This window comes from Euprymna scolopes, chromosome 11, assembly GCF_053919585.1.
Source record: "Euprymna scolopes isolate OS-2025 chromosome 11, ASM5391958v1, whole genome shotgun sequence".
Taxonomy (NCBI): Eukaryota; Metazoa; Mollusca; class Cephalopoda; order Sepiida; family Sepiolidae; genus Euprymna; species Euprymna scolopes.
The window spans coordinates 3,747,501-3,761,578 of record NC_136492.1 but is presented as its reverse complement, the minus strand read 5'-3'; the positions used below and the strand labels follow the sequence as shown (position 1 = coordinate 3,761,578).

At 33.8% G+C, this 14,078-nt stretch overlaps 1 protein-coding gene across 2 annotated transcripts in view; it reads right to left on the bottom strand.

Moving 5' to 3' along the window:
• Positions 1-14,078, bottom strand: part of LOC145287738 (uncharacterized) — a 137,594-nt gene that overhangs the window by 54,152 nt on the left and 69,364 nt on the right. For both annotated transcript variants that reach the window (XM_080135503.1, XM_080135502.1), the window contains exons 3-5: positions 13,509-13,604; positions 10,958-11,078; positions 4,514-4,872 (exon numbers count right to left, since the gene is read on the bottom strand). In XM_080135503.1, the coding sequence (XP_079991629.1) occupies positions 4,514-4,872; positions 10,958-11,078; positions 13,509-13,604 (576 nt within the window). The remainder of the gene's footprint in view (positions 1-4,513; positions 4,873-10,957; positions 11,079-13,508; positions 13,605-14,078) is intronic.

Below are 14,078 nucleotides of genomic sequence, written 5' to 3'. Positions count from 1 at the left end.
GGAAGAATACCCATCCCCGCTGTGCTAGCACCCCGAAATCTACCTAACAAATATGTTGTTATATACGAACGTGAGACGGACGAGTCCAACCACAAAAAAGAAGGAAAAAAAAAGATGAAAAAAAAAAAAAAAAAAGAAAAAAAAAAAAGAAAAAGAAAAAAAAGAAAAAGAAAAAAAAGAAAAAGAAAAAAAAGAAAAAGAAAAAAAAAAAGAAAAAATGGGTTCCTAGTGCTGTCTCTAAGGGAAAAAATGAGAAAAAAAACGAAAAAAATACTTAAAGAAAGAAGTAAACAATGAAAATCGGGAGAAAGGCAGTGTTACGAAAATCCGGCTGTATTACAAAGAAAGAAACGATGTTAAACTTGCCCGAGGAAGAAGAAAAACGGAAAGAGAGAAGAAATAAACAAAATGTAAAGTTCGTAGAAACAGAAACAGAGGAAAGTTTATAAAGAAAAAATCAATAAATCAAAAAATAAATAAATAAATGAAAAGAAATGATGGTGAACTTGCTGAAAAAAAGAGGAAATACGGAAAGAAAGAAGAAATAAATTGGTTGGTGTTTGTTTTTATTTTTAACCAATTTAAAAGTTAGCATGGTGCGTTTCACCTGAATTGCAGTCCAGTTTTTATGAAAACCTAAACCGGCATTTGTCCTTATTTGTCTCCTGTCGATGTGAAACTTGCCGAAAGAAGAGGAAACACGGAAAGAGAGAAGAAATAAATTAGAGAAAGGTGAAGATCGGCCAAACGAAAAGCATAGGAAGATACATGGACCCCCCACCCCAACCCAAAAATATGTTGTAATTGCCGAATAATGCGAAATAAAACGGAATTGAAGTATCATAAGTTTTAATGCACTGTAAGAAAATGTAAAGTTTTTTGGTTTGTGTTTGCCTTTAGTTTTTAACCAACGTAAAAGTTAGCGTGGTGCGTTTCACCTAAATTGCAGTTCAGTTTTTCCGAAAACCTAAACCGGGCTCGTCCTTATTTGTTTCCTGTGAATAGACACGGACGGTGTAAATGAGTGGCGGTGGAAGTATGAATTTTTTAGAGATGACTTTACTACTTCCATTGATCGTAACCGGTTTTGACAGTGAACTCTCACTGGATATAATATAGGAAGCGCCGCTCTGCGAGTTAGTGGATAGCTAACATGCCTATAACACACCTCAAACATCAGCAGTTTGTGCATAGTACATCTGCATAAAATGTCTAGATTCTTAATCCTATTAAGATTAAAGTCATACGGGAAAAAATGAGTTCATTTTATTTATTTAGATTAGAGAAGATAGAGAAGATGAACAACATACACACCACAGAGAATATCCTGCCCACCTCCATTGCATAACATCCATCTTATTTAGGAAAATTTACAAAATTATAAAAGTGTTCTGAAAGAGTGAGGGTTTATATATATATATATATATATATAGACTTCTATGTAATATACTGAGTTTGTGTAATTCAGTAAATTTTCATATACCAATGAGTTTTAAGCCAAAAAGAGTTGACTTAAGGATTAAGCTACAAAATTATCATATTTCATAATTGAGCATTAATATACTGTGAAGGCAAAAGTTTCGGAAACAATTCTAACGTAAAACGAAATACACTTTTTGTTGCCATCAACACATTGTTTGAAGTCTGAATTTTGCCTTCAGAGTATATATATATGTGTATATATATTAGCAAAAATACCCGTTGTTGACTAGGTTCAAAAACAGCCTACAGAAAATGGACTCTGATTTATGAAAGTATGATAGGTTATGAAAAGGAAGGGTTGTAAAGAGATAGCTTCGAATTTGGGGGTATCAAAACCAAAGCAAAATATGATGAAAGTAAAAATAAAATAGATAAACCCTATAATTTATTATACCATACCTGTTCACACTGAAACACTTATCACAATATTCTGTGGATCTATATTAAAAAACCTTGTTAAACTTTGTGACATATTTCCATTCTATGGAGGTCAGGCGCGAACAAACACCCCATAATTTTATTATACCATATTTTTTCAAACTGAAACATAATTATCAAAGTATACTTACGCAGATAGATATAAAAAGTCTTTATTAAAATTTGTGCTTATTTCCATTCTATGGAAGCCAGGCGCGAACGCATACCCCACAATTTTATTATACCATCCCTAAAACATACTTATCAAAGTATTATTATGTACATCTATTTCAAAAACACTTGTAAACGTTTTTTTTTTTAATTTTTAAATTTTTTATTTCCATACTTTGTGGACCAGGTGCGCACGCAGACCCCACAATTTTAATGAATCATCGTTCTGCCAGATCAAACATACCCATTCCTGTGTCTCGATACATCTTCTATCATTATATGTGATCAGTTTTCTATAATAGTCAACCATATAGGAGCCTATTCGTGACCAGACACACACACAGCCGTTCAGCTTTATATTATATTATATATATATATATATATATAAACCGCAATGGAGACTTCTTGAATTAGCACTTATCGCAAATTTAAGCACAATTAAACAATATCTATAACGTATCGCCATTAATAATTTAATTTTAGATGTAGCTTAACTCTCTCACATCATAGAAAACACCTCCTATATTAATACATATATTCAGGAGGCCTCAAGTTTTGACAAGCTTCTTGGCTTGACCATTACTCCTGATCTTAAATGGAACACGTACATCAAATCTGTTGCCAAGGCCGCTGGAAAAATGGTGGGATCTTTCTATCGATCCGGTAGATATCTCACTGCTGATGCTATTCTCTATCTATATAAGAGCCAGGTACGTCCAAGGATGGAATACTGTTGCCACATCTGGGCAGGAGCTGCTAGAAAGGACTTGGCCTGCCTTGATAGAGTTCAAAATAGACTTCGTAGCCTCGTAGGAGATGTCCTTTTCTCCTCCTTGCAACCTCTATCTCACAGAAGAGATGTTGCGAGTTTGTCTCTGATGTATCGTTATTTTCATGGAAAGTGTTCGACTGAGCTTCAATCTATGGTCCCCCCCTCGCCAAACTTTCACAAGAAACACTCGTCTAGCTGTAAACACTATCAATAATTACCCCCACTCTTTATCTGTGCCTAAACCTAAACGTAGATTCCATGAACAAAGCTTCTTTCTTAGAACTGCACGCCTGTGGAATTGTCTTCCGTTTTCCTGCTTTCCGGCTGACTACGATATGGTTGTCTTCAAGTCTAACGTAAATAAGTTCTTGATGAGCCGTTCCATATAAGTTATCAAATTTTCCAAATTTTCATTACTAATGATTACTATATTGTCCTATTTCTAATGTACAATCTTTAACCCTTATCCTTGAGTGGCCTCTTGGCCTTGATAATGTGGTGATGCCTATGTAAAAAAAAAAAAAAAAAAAAAAAAAAAAGTCAATAAATTACATAAGAAAAATACACATCCATATTTGAATTATAACGGATATATTTGTTCCAAAAAGCATGTGAATTACATCATATCTTTTTAAATACATTAACGGTTATATGATGTTATAAGAAAAAAAAAAACTCACTCTCTTTCACAATGCGATGCCCCCCCCCCCTCTCCTATTTTGAATTTCAAATGACTTTTTCTGTTTCTGAAATTGAACAGAGTTCATACATTTCATTACATCAAAAATATATTTTCAAATATTTGTACTGGTGTTTTGATTTCTTAATTTCATTCATCCAGAGGAAGTCTTAAAATAAAGCCGAAACAATGAACACATAACTGTTTGCTCCTTTTTTTATTTCTCTATTTCGTCGGAATACTAGTTCCATTATTCTCATCATATATATACATATATATATATATACATTCACACACACACACAAGATGCCTTCAATAAGTTTCCAGACTTTTTTGTACAGGCATTCAGAATTTTTGTAAACTTGAAAATTCATCATGTTATTGCTATACATTTTATGAGATGAATAACCAATTTTTATGATTTCACATTCAAATGAACAACTACATCAGCAAAAAGAGCATTGTTAAAAGTTTCATCTTTGTTTTATTAAAAAATTTCATTCTTGAATTTTTTTCAAAGGTTAAAGACTAATTTCTTAATAACCTTACAATAACATTTATCTTTTTAATAAAAAAAAAAAAAGTTGTCGAACTTCTTTTTTAAATGTTTTCATCTAATAAAAATAACGTGGGTCCGTTGGTTTTCTCTTAATAGTTGCGGAAAAACATTTTGTATTATTACTGTTATCAATTTTTTTTTGCATTAAAAAAAATTTGTTGCAGCTTTTTTTCTTTAATGCCTTGATTTAAAAAAAAAAAAAATATTGCGTCTTAAATTACGAGATGAAAAAAAAAAATGAACGAATCTCTTAATAAACAAGAGTTGTCTTCCTCTGCAAAGTTACAAATTGTAAAACAGCACCAAATGAAGAATTGCCATATAAACACACACTGCAAAGAAAAAAAAAATGGCTCACTCATCTCCATGAATTCAACATTAAAAAAAAAAAAAAAAAAAAAAAAAAAAGAAAATTTAAAGCAAAAAAACAAACCTTGAACTGTTGTCCACATTTCGGACAAAGGTAAAAAATGACATTATCGTCTGCCAAAGAAGAATCCAGAATGTTCTGGAAAGGATTACAAGGAGTATGCATTGGTGACATCATGTGACGTTCAAGATTTTCAGGTGAAGACATTTTTATGCCGCAACCGATGATTGGGCAACACCCCTCGAGGGAAAGAGAAAACAGAGTACTTGGCAAAGAATTGGATATAAAAATTGGGTCGGTGTCCGTATTATTTCGATGGAAAGAAGTGGAAGCGCATAATCTCTTCGTGTTGTTTGGTGGAGTCTCGGAAAATTTTCTTTTTGCATGATGATAGTCGCTGGTTAGGATCTGGCTTAGGTTTTCTGGAATTAGAAAAATTCACAAATTATTAAATACTAGGCAGGTTTGTTTTTATTATTAAAAAGCAATTATTTTTTTATTATTAAAAGGTAGATTTGTTTTTTTTAGAAAACATAAAACTGAAAAGTGATACAAACTATAAATAATAAATATTTATTTATTTACTTTAAGTTTTTAGAAAACGGAGCCTTCAGGTCACCCTTGACTACAGTTGACCAATTTTTTGCAAAAGTATATTTCAAATGATGAAATTCATAAAAAACTATAAGAAAAACTCGAAATTTTCACCTTTCTTTTGATTTATTTATCGATTTGTGTGTTTTGATAAATACAGAGTTTCTATTCCAACATTTAAACTCCTAACATTCACAGGTAATGTGAATTAGAACATACATAGAAGATACTGCCATGCCCGCTGCAAAGAAAGCAGGGTCCCTCTACCATGTTAGATTTCACCTGCCAGTATCCTACAGAGTGGAATGATAAAATTGTCACCATAGAAAAGACAACATGATTCCATTTCAGTTTGATGAAAACCAGTTTTTTGGCTGCAGACCATCTACTAGTTGGCCAGTTGTGCACAAATCCCAAGAGCGATAGGAGCCTTCTATCACGTCTGAAAGTGACACAATGTTCAACGAGCGAGATCAAAGATGCGCCGTTGTACAACTCTATTGATCCAAGTTATGACAACAGGACCATTGCCAGCATCTTCAAAATGCAAATCCTGACAATTCAATGCTTGACGGCAAGGCTCAACGAAGTTGATGGTGATAGTTCTGGTCTTTGGTGTGGTTTCAAGTGAAGGCCACATCATGCCACCTCACATCTTCGAAGTCGGCTTGAAAGTCAACATCAAAGGTTGTCTGGATTTGCTAAAGAGTGTGGTGATCTCCTAGTACAATCAGGTAGCTGCTGGCAGACCCTGGGTGTGGCAGCAGGACTCCGTGCCAGCATACAAATCCAAAGAGACCTAAGCTTGGCTTCAGAAGGAGTGCTATGACTTTGTACCCTTCTCTCACTGGCTCCCTCCTACCCTGAACTGAACCTGTTGGACTACTGTGTTTGGTCATACGTCGAGAACATCACCAACATGACCTCCCACAGCACCAAAGCCAGCCAGATCACTACCATGCGCCGAGTATTCGACGAGCTCCAACTGGCACTTGTGGAAAAGACATGCTCCCAGTTCTGGACCCATATCGAGGCAGTGATTGATGCTAAAGGCGGCTACATTGATAGATGTCAGCTCTTCTACATAATTAATTTACCTGAATTGATTTTTTCAATAAAAGTTTTAAAATAAAGCTGCAGTGTTATTTTCTTCAAGGCAACAATTTTATCGTTCCACCCTATATATTTCTCCAACGCCACCATCCACCCATACATAGAGTATTGTTGCTACATTTGGATTCTCCCTCGTAGACAGGACACAAAAATAAACTCTAACCTCATAGGTCACTCACTATCCACCAAGCTGCAGCCCCTGTGCCATCACCACAATCTTGTATCCCTTCACTTCAACAAAATGTGCTTCCATAAATTTGCTGCTCTGGTGCCCCCCCGTCCTCGATGTAAGTACACTGGACTATCCAGAGAAGCAGGTAAATCTCAATTATTTACTGTGGTGGTCCCAGATGCCATAAAGTGTTGTAGTATAATAGCATGTTTCCTACCTCTGACCCCCATCTGGCCCCAATTGAAATGAATGGCTCTCCAGGAAGCATCAGGTTTTAACAAACTTCTAGGATTTATTCTCATTCCTGATCTGAAATGGGATATATGCACCATACATCAAATGCATTGCCAGAAAGTGTTCGATCATTCTATGTTCTAACGCTCTGTATAAGATCTGCATAAGAGCCAAATACACGCGAGGGTAGAGTACTGTTGCCACATCTGGGAAGGAGCCGCTACCTACCCTTTTCTCTTCCTCTTTCCCACAGAAAAGACATTGCGTGCCTGTCTCTGCTCTATCATTATTTTCATGGCAAGTGCTCGTCTGAGCTCTAATCTATGGTCTCCTCCCTCAGCCAAACTTTCATAAAAAAACATTGGTCTAGCTACAACCACTGCCAACAATTTCCTCCATTCTATCTGTGTCTAAATCTGAACACAAATTCCATGAACAAAGCTTCTTTCCTAGAACTGCCCACCTGTGGAATTCTGTTCCACTAGCCTGCTTTCCAGCTGACTACAATATGGTCGTCTTCAAGTCCAATGTAAACAAGTACTTGTTGAGTCGGCTCCTTAGTTTAATTATACTTAATTTCTACCAATTTTCTAAATAGAAATATTTTTTGACTTGGATTATTATCAGTCGTTTTGTTCTTGGATCCCTTGCAGCTGTTTCATACATCTTAACGGGAGAAGAGATTCACTGTTATGAATAGACCCTTACTACAAAAGAACCATCCGACCATGCCATCCGGCTGATGACAGACAATATGTAGTAACACAAAATTGATAACATGAGTTGATTAAATGAGAAAGTTTGATTTGAATTTCTTAAGTCAATCTATGACTTGTATGATTCATCAAAATATTGTTTTGTATATTGAAAAAAAAAAAAAATAATCAGTTTCATATAGTGAAAAAGAGATTTTTGTTTCATATCTTAAAAAAGAAAACTATTATTTCTTAAATTGAAAAAAAAAAATTTTTGGGTTTCATATATTGAATAAAAAAAAAACATTTATTTCTGATCTTGAAAAAACATCTTTGCTTCTTATACTGAAAAAAAAAAAAAAATTAATACAGTAAAAAAAAAAAAAATTAATACAGTAAAAAAAAAAAAAATTAATACAGTAAAAAAAAAAAAAAATTAATACAGTAAAAAAAAAAATGTATATATTTGAAAAAAAATTAAGATTTAAATCTTCACACTTCATATTAGTTAGGAATCAAATTTGAATGATTTTGGAAAAAAATTCTTTGGTTTCATATATTGAATAAAAAAAAAAAACATTTGTTTCTGATATTGAAAAAAATATTTAATACAGTAAAAAAAATGTTTTCATACTAAAAAAAAATTTTGTTTCATATTTTGAAAAAAATAAAAATAAAAAATAAGATTTAAATCTTAACACTTCATGTTAGTTAAGAACGAAATTGGAACGATTTTGTTTTGAACAGATGTAAAATTGATTTATATTTGATACGACAGCTGCACTTTTGTTTTGAATCAACAACTAAAACAATGAAAAGAGAGAATAACGATTTTCTGATCAAGACAGCATCACAATGGTTAGATTATTAATGTTTGTATTGGACCACACCTCTCTATTACAATGAAACCATGTTGACAAGAGAGAGGGAGGAAGAAAGAGAGAGGGAAGAGAAAGAGAAAGGTGGGGATAAGAAAAAGAGAGGGGGTAAGGAAGTAACGAAAGGGAGGGGAAGTAACGAAAGGGAGGGAGAAGTAACGAAAGGGAGGGAGAAGTAACGAAAGGGAGGGAGAAGTAACGAAAGGGAGGGAGAAGTAACGAAAGGGAGGGAGAAGTAACGAAAGGGAGGGAGAAGTAACGAAAGGGAGGGAGAAGTAAAGAAAGGGAGGGAGAAGTAAAGAAAGGGAGGGAGAAGTAAAGAAAGGGAGGGAGAAGTAAAGAAAGGGAGGGAGAAGTAAAGAAAGGGAGGGAGAAGTAAAGAAAGGGAGGGAGAAGTAAAGAAAGGGAGGGAGAAGTAAAGAAAGGGAGGGAGAAGAAGAGAGATAAGGAGAACAAGAGAGAGAGCCAGAAGGAAAGAGAGAAAGAGAGCAGAGGGAGCGAGAGAGTGCAGAGAAAGAGAGAGAGCATGTAGAGAAAGAGAGAGTACAGAAAACACAGAGACATATATAGAGAGAGAACAAAAAACAAAATACGTTTCTGAAGTTAAAGGAAAGTAAATATGGAGAAAAAAAAAAATTAAATGACATAAAATATTTTCAAAGATTTCAAAATTAATAAGTAGTTGATGTACCCATTTTAGTTGGGTATCACCATTATGAGACATGCTTGAAACCTTTAATAAATGAAAGAGGTAAGATTCTCCATCCCTTTCAAAATTGAAATCATATTCCTATGGTAAAGTGTGCAGATTATGCAATTGAAGTTATGGTCTTTAGTGTTCATTTGTTGTAATATTTTTGACATAATGAGGAGGTTATGATTACTGAAAATCGGAAGGTTCTACTTAGAGACACTGGTGATAGGAACTGACAAAGCAACCAATCAGAAATTAGAGATGCTCCATAAAAATATTGAATCTGTAGCATTCCAGCACATAATCTTTTTGTGTCAACTCGAGAAAAATCTTTTGCTATTTGCCTGCAAAATTATAAAATCTGAGGCTTGTACAGAATAGCTACCAATCGGAAACTCTTCTGAAATTAAACATGGCTTCCAATTCGAGACCAAAGTAAAAAAAGTGAAAGAATGCAGAGTTGCTTGTTTTACGGCATATCAACCTTTTTTTTTTATTTAACGTTGAAGTTCAGTAAAAAACATTTTTTTGCTTCAAGTTCTTAATATTTTGAAATATTTATTAACCAAGTTTGGTTTGGTTGTTTTGTTGAAAAAAAAATTGTTATTCCGACTTTGCAGAACATGATTGAGTTTTGCAAAGGAAAAGGAAAAAGAATAACATCAACATTTAGCATATTTAAGGTCAGGAAGCCAGTATCTTCAGACTGCCTAATCTGGTAGCACCAGATGCTTTAACAGATAATATGACAGTTGCAATATTTTTTTTTTTTATACAAGTAACACGATTTGATTCCAAACAAATTGGAAGGTTCTAATTATAGACAGGGGTGATAAGAACTAACCAATCAAATGAAAAGACCCTCTTCTACCGACCAATCAGAAACTGGAATCACTCCATAAAACTTGGTGGACATTTTAGAATTCTTCACATATGTTTCATTCTTCACATAAGTAGGAACTTTGCTCTTCGGGATTTCTTCGGATTGGCTATCCAATTGGGAAACTGTTCTCTTTGCTTCTAAAACTAAAATAGTTTACAACTCAAAAAAAGGGAAGAATTGCTGTTGCTTAGGTTGAATTTTTTTTTTTTTTTACCAATCTGAAAAGGGTCAATGGAGGTTGTTGCTAAATTTATAAAAATGAAACTGCTTGATTAGTTTATGTGATTTTTGGAATATGATATTTTCTTTCCATCGCGGATTTTTTTTTTTTTTTTTTGGCATATCGTTTTTTTTTTTTAATTCTATGGATTGGCTACACACTGGAAACTCTTCTAAAACAAAAAATGACTTACAACACAAAAACTACACGGGTATCCCCATAACCTTAAGATGAACAAAATGCCACATTACAAAACCTCACAATTATGCTAATCGCAGTTCGGAAGAGGAGAACAATTTGAATATAAGGGAGAGGGCAGATGTAATGTCTGCTATATAGAGAGTTATAAATAGAACCCACTTAGTCGAGTGAAAACCTCTTTGGACATAAAAAGCAATAACACTTTTTTTTACCACTTTTATAATTCAGTTGTAAATTACACTCTTCTGGAGATTGAAGGTTCAATACTCAGTGCAGGTGACACTCAAAATGCAATTGCAAATTACTTAGGACTCCTACCCAGTTATAACTGATGAAACAAGAGCATGCTACCCCCATTTATTAAAATAAATCCGTTTAAAATCCCGTACAGATTCCCAGAGTTCGACATCTGAAGAAAGTTGGAGGTGACATTGACTGAAACGTTAAAATAACGCTCTAGATGAAAACAATGGTCTGATGAGGGTGCTGGCAAGGGTCCTGTTGTCATAATTTGAATCAGTAGAGAGCATGTGTTGTACAGTGGCGCATCTCCAATCTCGCTCGTTGAACATTGTGTCACTTTCAAACATGATAGAAGGCTCCTATCGCTCTTGGGATTTGTACAAAACTAGTCAACTAGTAGATGGTCTGCAGCAAAAAAGAAAACCGTTTTTTATCAAACGGAAATGGAATCAGGTTGTCTTTTTTAGGGCGACAATTTTATCGATCCAGCCTATATTCAAAGAATGCGAAGAAAAAAAATCAACTAAGTAGATTATTGTGACATCCATTAAAGTGTCTTAATTTAAAATGAGATACTCACCGTTGTCAATAGGTGTAAGAGAGTCACGAGAGATGGCGTTATTTGGAGAACCAATGACATTCTTTATCAAATGGTTCCTGTGGGCTTGTTCGAATAATCGACGACTCTTCAATGCTGAAATCTAACAAAAAAAATTAAAAACAACATAAATATGTAAAACATTTTTGGAGATGGAACAAAAATAGTAGGGAATTGATCAGACAATTCAGATGAACACATGTCAATTATAGTCAGCTAACATACTTCCTAATTTACGGTGTGGCTGCTACCGGAAACGGTGACAAGGATTAGGGTTAGATTCAGTTTGTGACCCACATTAACAATCTCAACAAGTTCACGTTTTTACATAAAAATAAAAAAGTGTTGGTTATAGTCAGCTAATATACTTCCTAACTTCAGAAGTCAGCGCGCCCCAGAGGAAGGGCACTCTGGCCTACAAAAAGTGCCTGGGCAGCCCCGTCGACATTCCAGGGTGAAAGCGCCTCAGGCAATTAGCAATAATCTAACCCCTTCTCCAAAGAGAGATGGAAAAGTCTGTGAAAGTGGACTTCCTAGAACTGCACGGAACTAAACTTCCACCATAAAAATCAACAGGAACCAGATAATCCCAGAAATGGTTAGGGTTAGGGTTGACTTTGGAGAGGCCCCCGAGAATAAAAATCCCTAGTTGAGTTGATATGCCCTAAGACGAAGACAGTCAAGATGCCAAGAAAAGAATAAGGTGTGTAAAAGTAAAAATTGCAACAGATAATTTTTTGTGGTTGTAATTTCTCATATAATCAGTAAAAATAGTCACACATGTTTGAACAAAAACCTGAAGGAAGAACACAGATGTTGTATCCTTTCAGACAGTGCTTTCTTAACATGAGAAATCCCCCCCACACACACACACTCTCATTCATCCATCTTGACATTAGCTAACATTAACGAAAGAATGTTTACTCATGTACTGAAAATTCATAAGTATCAGTACATTGGCCCAACTTCTTTCAGCTTTTCTTCTTCTATAATACTAGCCAGGGTACCTGGTGTTACCCGGGTGTTTACAGGTGCATGTAGAGCAAAAAATAAAAATTAAATAAATAAAAAAAATGTGGTAGTAGGTAGGTGGGCTTGAATGCATGATGCGAAGGCGGGTGAAAGAAAATCTGATGCTACTCCATGACGCTACCGGACGTCTAAAGTGTTCAAAGTAAACATAGTCAATTAAAAAGATGTGTTGCAGAAATAGTGTTGCTTTTAAACCTCCCATGGAGGTTGTTTTTAATGTGGGGGAAAACCAGCTCTCCCAAAAAAGGGGGCACTCTGGCAGTATCCAAATAAATGACAATTTTACCGTTTCATGCTGTACATTTAAAGACATAGCATTAGGATGGTGGAAAGTGATATCCAATTTGAAAAAAATGAGTCATTCTAAGAATGATGAAATACCTGGAAACAATCCCTGGAAGACCAAGCTGGCATGAAATATAGATAGCAGCTATAAAGGGAACAGCATCTATTCTGGATCAGGTTAGCTGGAGAACATGGGAGTTGGAATTTGGACATTGAGCAGAGCGGACGGTTTAACAGCCCCCCCCCTTCACCGAGGAAGGAGCTGACGTGCCTCAGAAAGAATGAAGACCTAGAATTAACCACTCAAGCAAAGATATTCACTTTCCATTTTTCTGCAATCGACACCTGGAAAGTGAATAAAAACTATATGAAACCAACCAGCGTTCTTGGAAGCGAATGAATATTCGATCAAACAGGTTCCAGCCTCCCCTACGAGAACAAGATGAATTCCAGATAGACCAAAATCAACGACGCATAAAACTAAGGTATGTCCAAAATAAATGTATTACACAGACAGCCGCATATGAACATCGAGACGATCATAGCATTAGAACATAAATAGACCGTAACAACATAATTTAGGATTCAGGAATAAATTCCAATCATAATGAAATCAAGTGTTAGCACCAGAACGAAGCCCCTTCATCTCATAAAACTAAAATAATAAAAAGCTTATTTGGTCATTAGTTATTTTCTCGTTCATCCAATTTTATGTGAATCAATTTGCCAGTCGTGGTTTTTCTCTGATTCTAAAATAAAAATCATGAAGCTATACTTCTAGGTCAGTTATTCTTTGTTTAGTGCAGGGAAATTCTAAAATCAAAATATTGAATTTCAAGTGAAACCAATGGTATCTACTGAATTGTCATGTCGCAGTAATGAACATATCCAAAAATTATGAAAAACGATTAGGTAGAAAATTAATTATTAATGAAAATAGTTTTCGAAAACAATTAGTGATGAGTTTTGCAAAAAAAAAAAAAAAGTGGAGAGTTCTAATTGTAATAAAAGGGAGGTAAATCTTTTTAGAAAAATTAAAATCTTTGGCCAATTTAGAAAAACTTAATTTTCACAAATTGTTTTCGAAAACATGACCGAACCAACATGTCTTGAGAGGAGAGCTTGCTGCAGTGAGAACAAACAATGGTAGCAACTGACATCTGCAAGTTTGAGAATCAATAGATATAAAAAAAAAAAAAAAAAAAATCATACGAACTCGTCTGGAAGATTCTTTTTTGTTTTGCTCAAATCGGGCATGTACGGACTCGAGTAAAGCATGTTTCGGTGTGCTGTTTCGAATTGTCTCAATGTTCTGAAATAAGGAGGAGAAAAAATAAACTAAGTAATTGTTTTAACAAAATTTTTAGAAAAATAAACAAATTGCAAAAAAATATTTATAAAATAATAGAAAAACAAAATAGAAAAAAATATTTTTAAATTAAAAAATATTGTTAAGAATATTTAAAACAATGTTTTATAAAAATACTTAAAATAAAGATAATTTTTAAAATAACAAATAATAAAATATAACAAAAAATATTTAAAAAATAACATAAACAACAAAATAATAACATTAAAATATATTAAAAAACGAACATTAAAAAATAATATAAAAATAAATATTAAAAAACATTAAAATAATAACAAACATTAAAAAAATAACATAAAAAAACAAATATAATAACAAATATTAAAAAAAAAATTCAAACACTAAAAAATAACAAATATTAAAAAAAAATATAAAAAATAATATTAAAAAATAAATATAAAAATAACAAATATTAAA